At 28.8% G+C, this 5,422-nt stretch overlaps 1 protein-coding gene across 1 annotated transcript; it reads left to right on the forward strand.

Moving 5' to 3' along the window:
• The first annotated feature begins 1,952 nt into the window (after positions 1 to 1,952).
• On the forward strand, positions 1,953 to 4,759 carry LOC119667990 (dopamine N-acetyltransferase-like). Its single transcript, XM_038077347.1, has 3 exons — positions 1,953 to 2,159; positions 2,217 to 2,486; positions 4,506 to 4,759. Exons 1-3 carry the CDS (start codon positions 1,962 to 1,964, stop codon positions 4,677 to 4,679), a joined length of 642 nt encoding a protein of 213 aa, XP_037933275.1. The 5' UTR covers positions 1,953 to 1,961; the 3' UTR covers positions 4,680 to 4,759.
• The last annotated feature ends 663 nt before the right edge of the window (positions 4,760 to 5,422 follow it).

Raw genomic sequence — 5,422 nt, forward strand, 5'->3', positions numbered from 1 at the left:
GCAAGATTAAGATCTAATTACTATTGGCCTGGAATGGTAGTTGAGGTACAATCTTTCATTAAGAACTGTGATATATGCAACACCAGAAAGGCTTCAAATAAAATGCGTAGACCGTTGATGGGTGCACAGCACATCACTGAGAGAGCGTTCCAAAGACTATATATCGACTTTATGGGACCATACCCACGATCATCAGATGGGAACACGATGTTATTCGTATGTTTGGATCACTTTACGAAATTTATTTTCTTAAAGCCAATGAAAGCAGCCACGGCCGCTAAGGTTACTCAATACCTTGAAAATGACATTTTTCATATGTTTGGGGTACCTGAGTACATTCATAGTGATAATGGTAAACAATTCACAGCAGAAAAATTTAAGATCCTGCTTTTGAAGTACGGAATCACACATGTCAAAACGGGATTTTATGCTCCGCAAGCAAATGCAGCTGAAATGGTAAACCGCAGTGTGCTCCAAATTTTACGATCTTTCATAACTCAGGATCAGAAGACCTGGGATCGCCATGTCAGTGAGGCGGCATGGGCACTTAGGAGTGTAACACATAGCGCGATTGGGTTAGAACCTTACTATGCCTTATTTGGAACTCAGATGATGCTGCATGGTAACTCCTACAAGGTGATGCGAAATATTACTACTGTAAAAACAGGTGATTTTTCTGTAATGATGACGTCTGATCGGCAACAGTTACTAAGAGAAAAGATAATGCATGAACTCAAATTGGCTCATCAAAGAGCTGAAAAGGTGTATAACACAAGGAGTAAGCCAATTTCTTTTAAAGAAGGACAAATGGTATATAGAAAAGGAAATGTAGAAACGGCAGAATTCTTTAACCAGATGGCTTAAAGTTAATGAGTATAGATGACCGGTGCATGTGAGAAGGGGACAATGTTAGGTTGAGGTAAAATGAAGATGAATTAAACGAGACAAGGACGACTAGTAAAATTAGGGAGCTGTAAGGAATAGTAGGACCTTTTACTTCAGCTCAAAGGTAACTACGGTAGAGTAATGAGGGCGGGTAGGTCCAAACTGACAGACAAGGACAGGGACAATACGGAGTAACACTGGTAGACAGCAATGAAATAGTTTTTTTTTATATTTTGTTTTGTTTTTTTTTACTTTCCTTATTTTTTTGTTTGATCTACTTTGATCACATTTATTGCAATTTTTTTTTAACAATGCTCTCTGGCACAATTTTTTTATTTTTTGTTACGGTTCGAATGTATTATAGCGGAGTAAATAATCCACCCCTTTTTCTGACGAGCTAGCTGGCCTCGCCACCGTGCCAGACTTTAACTCTGCTCACAAAAATATCAAAAGATGTTGAACGTAACAAATGTATAAGAAGGTATAAGAATATTTATTTTTTTATTTGCCTGTATATTTTTCTCACCATTCAAAAAATTTAGTACAATAATTTGTTTTACAAAACATAATTAAAAAAACAGTTTCAAGAAAACTTGAATAATTTGCCTTAAAATTAATTGAACTGTGAACTTATTTGGAAACTTTTCCAGACATTTGGGTGCCATTAATTTTAGTTTTTTTTAGAAAAACTGGACCACTATGTTAATTTATTTGTTTTTCATTCCAATAAAATATTTCTCATTCATTCATTATATATACATACATACATATGTAATATGTATGATGTGTAAGCAGCACGAGCATGTGAATTTCGATGTTTGTAAACAATTTAATATAATCCGCAATTGCAATTTGCAATTGCGCCTCGATCCATAGATAAGTCTGAGGCGGTGCATGCCAAAAGGCCGTATATAAAAATTTCATTTTACATGACATTTTAATTGAATGTTTTATCACCAAAACTTTAATTTTTATTAATGTCCTAATCAATAAATTTAGTGCACTATTTAAAAACAAAATATTTTATACACAAAATTTTATTTTTGTTTTTGCAAAAATGTAGCAATTTTTCCATTATGGAATATAAATTAATAACGGAAGAACGTTTTGACGACGTCGTACGTCATTTACGTGATTCGTTTTTTGCTGATGAACCACTTAATAAAGCGGCCGGTTTGTGTTGCAAGGGATTGGGAAATCGTGAATTGGAACAGCATAGCTACGAGACGCTTGAGGATCATTTAAGTTTGATGGCAGTTGACGAAAATGATGAAGTACTATTTATTCATCATATATAAATACATTTTATTCTAATTAATTATTTACTTTAGATTGCTGGGGTTATTTTGAATGGTGTGTTATTACCTGGTGACATTAAGAGTGCACAAAAGAAGCTGGAATTAAGCGATGATGAAAATTTCAAAAAGATATTTCAATTACTTTATTCCCATAATCAAAAAGTTAACATATTTGAACGCTTCAATGTGGATAAGGCTTTTGATGTGCGCATACTTTCAGTAGATGGGCGCTTTCGCGGACAAGGCATAGCCAAGGAATTGGTGCGACGTAGTGAACAAGTAGCTAGAGATTTTGAATTTAAGGTAAATTAATTAATCAATTAACAGTTTCCAATAAATAAAAACATCCGACAACATGTGTATGCTTGTATTGAAAACAAAACCAAAAAAATTAATGCTTTATTCGAATTATATTATCGATTTACTATAAGAATCTGTCAAAAAGAATCTGTTAAAATACTCATTTAAAGCTCCTAGTAATATAGGCGTAACTTTTCTTAGCAATCCCTATATTGAAGTAAAATATAAAAAAACTGCGAGTAAATTTTACTAGTAGAAGACTAGAAGAATATACTGTTAAGACAAATACTAATGTATATAAAACCCTCAACTGCAGTTAATTAAATAAGTAAGTTAGATATTACATATATTTTTAAATTTAAACAAAATAAATTAATTTTATCAAAAACTGAATTTAAAAATACAGTAAGACCCCGCTTAACGCTGTTTCGGTTTAGCGCTCTTTTATTTCAACCCGAACATTTAAGCAGATGTTTGAAAAAACAGACGGAGAAGAGAAGCAATCAATAAGAGAATTTTGGAAAAACTACAATTTCATGAATGTTGTAGAAAACATAAACCTTTCTTGGAATGAGATAACAGAAAGATCTTTGAAAAGAGAATGGAAGGACATTTGATCAGATTTAAGTAAGTGCGAAGACATCGAACCCTCTGTCGATATGGATGAAATAGTGATAGAAATAGTGGAATTAGCGAAACAAAGCGGTTTAGATAAGGTAAAAGTAGAAGACGTCAAAAAAGTAGTTCAAGAAACAACAGATAGTTTTTCTAATGATGAGCTCAAGGAATTAATTGAGCAAGAAGAAAACAAAAACATTGATAGTAGTGATTTCGAAGTAGAGCAAAAAGAACTTTCGATATTGTTTGTGAAAATAACTTTGATCACTACAACTGAAATGATGGACCAATTTGTTAAAATTGATTCAAATTTTGGCAGGAGTTCAAAAGCAAGACGGCGTGTTATAGATGCTTTATCCACTTATTAACAATTTCTAACAGAAGGCAAAAGAAAAATCGCAAACTACATTAGATGCCTTTTTGACAAAAAGGCAGAAGATTGGAAACACAGAATAGACTGAATAACATTGTTTTTGTTTTTGTAAGAAATAAATATTTGGTGCTATTATTATTAAAAAAAAAAACATAATTATTAAATTGAATACTTAGCAATTTTCTATCAATCTTCCCCTAATCGCAATATTTACATGTTAACATAGCCTCGTTTAGCGCTGTTTCGCATTATGCTCTACTTTGTAGGAACGTATCCCAGGCGTTAAGCGGGGTCATACTGTATTAATTAAGACAAAATTTTAACCCCGTCATGTGTATTAATATTCTTATTATTTTAAAATTAATATAAATTAAAAATAATAAATTTACTTTTCCATCCACACACACACATACATAACAATAACAATAAGAAGCAGCGATTGTGGTTTATATTACTTCTCAAAGATTTTTATAGGATTGTTCGGAAAGTAATTTTGAGTCTGACTTTTCATTTAAGCAATATTATCATTACATATTTAAACAAAAATGACCTGGATTAGTTTTTTAACCAACAGTGGTCAAAATTTAAATGAATGCAGTTAAGCTACTGCCAAAAAGATGGGAGAAGGTATTAAAACAACCTGAAGAATATAATAATAATAAGCCTTGTTCGACATTATTAACTTTAAGGCGTTTCTGTATACTAGACTAGACATACAGAAATCGCAACTATTTTTCTCGAAATGAGATTTTCCAAATTCTCATTTAAGTATTTCTACGTTTATGCTTTTAGAATAAAATAGTAATAATTAAAATCTATAAAACATAAAATCAATTACTCATAATTCAATTGATAAAAAACAAAAAAATATATATATGTTAATTTTATGTAAATATATTTATTTATTTCAAACAATTCTAGCACATTGAATTATTATATTTTACAATACAAATAATACACAAAAAAAAAAATATATACATATATATTTCCGAATAATATACTAAAGTTCCATTATTTTATATTGTTAACAGTTAATGAAAGCCGATGCAACAGGTATATTTTCACAGAAGATACTTAAGTCAAATGGTTTTGAACTACTTATTGAGCAGTATTACAATAAATACACAGATGAGTTTGGATATCCTGTGCTTAATGTGGAATCTCCACACATTAAACTACAATTGCTTTACAAATATTTAGATTAAATCAAAATATATACTTTTTTATGCATTTCAAATATTTATTAAAAGTAGTTTTAAATCATAAATCAAGATATATATTGAAACGAACACAAAAACATATATAAATATTTATTATATAAATTCATAAATAACATTATTGTAGTTTTTATGTTATTAACGAAATTAAAGTTAAATCATTTTTCTTTTTTATATAAAAAATAATATTTATTTTAACAAGACAATAAAACTTAAAATATTATAAAATATTTGAAATTAATACAAATTTGTTATTAATTATATTTTATATATATATAGTTAAGTTTTTTAAAGACATATAGGGAATATTTGTAACAAATAAATTAATTGTACACCAAAAAGTTTTTTCTTTTTTAAGTTAGTTACATTTTTTAGATGCGTATATTTTACTACTAATTTTTATACTATTAGTATTTAATATTATAAAGTTTAAGCATAATAAATAAATAAATAAATACATATAAAATTGTTACAAAAAAGGCATTTTGTTTATACAAAAAAAATACTGAATGCAGTAACTTAATAGGTACGAATAGATATATAAATAAATTGTGAAAAAAAATAAATATATATAGATATATATATATAAATGAAATGATGAAGTTATAATTGCTGATTTATGCAATAAATTATATATGACATAAACTCAATAATTATATATAACATAAATTTAATAATTAAATATAACATAAATTTAATAATTATATGTAACATATATTTTATAATCATAT

This window comes from Teleopsis dalmanni, chromosome 1, assembly GCF_002237135.1.
Source record: "Teleopsis dalmanni isolate 2A chromosome 1, ASM223713v2, whole genome shotgun sequence".
In the NCBI taxonomy this organism is placed as follows: Eukaryota; Metazoa; Arthropoda; class Insecta; order Diptera; family Diopsidae; genus Teleopsis; species Teleopsis dalmanni.

Bases quoted from the DNA above. Each gene is read 5' to 3' on its own strand.
- LOC119667990 (XM_038077347.1), top strand. From the start codon at position 1,962: ATGGAATATAAATTAATAACGGAAGAACGTTTTGACGACGTCGTACGT. The intron at 2,160-2,216 runs GTACTATTTATT...TATTTACTTTAG, and splicing joins CAGTTGACGAAAATGATGAA to ATTGCTGGGGTTATTTTGAA. The intron at 2,487-4,505 runs GTAAATTAATTA...TATTGTTAACAG, and splicing joins CTAGAGATTTTGAATTTAAG to TTAATGAAAGCCGATGCAAC.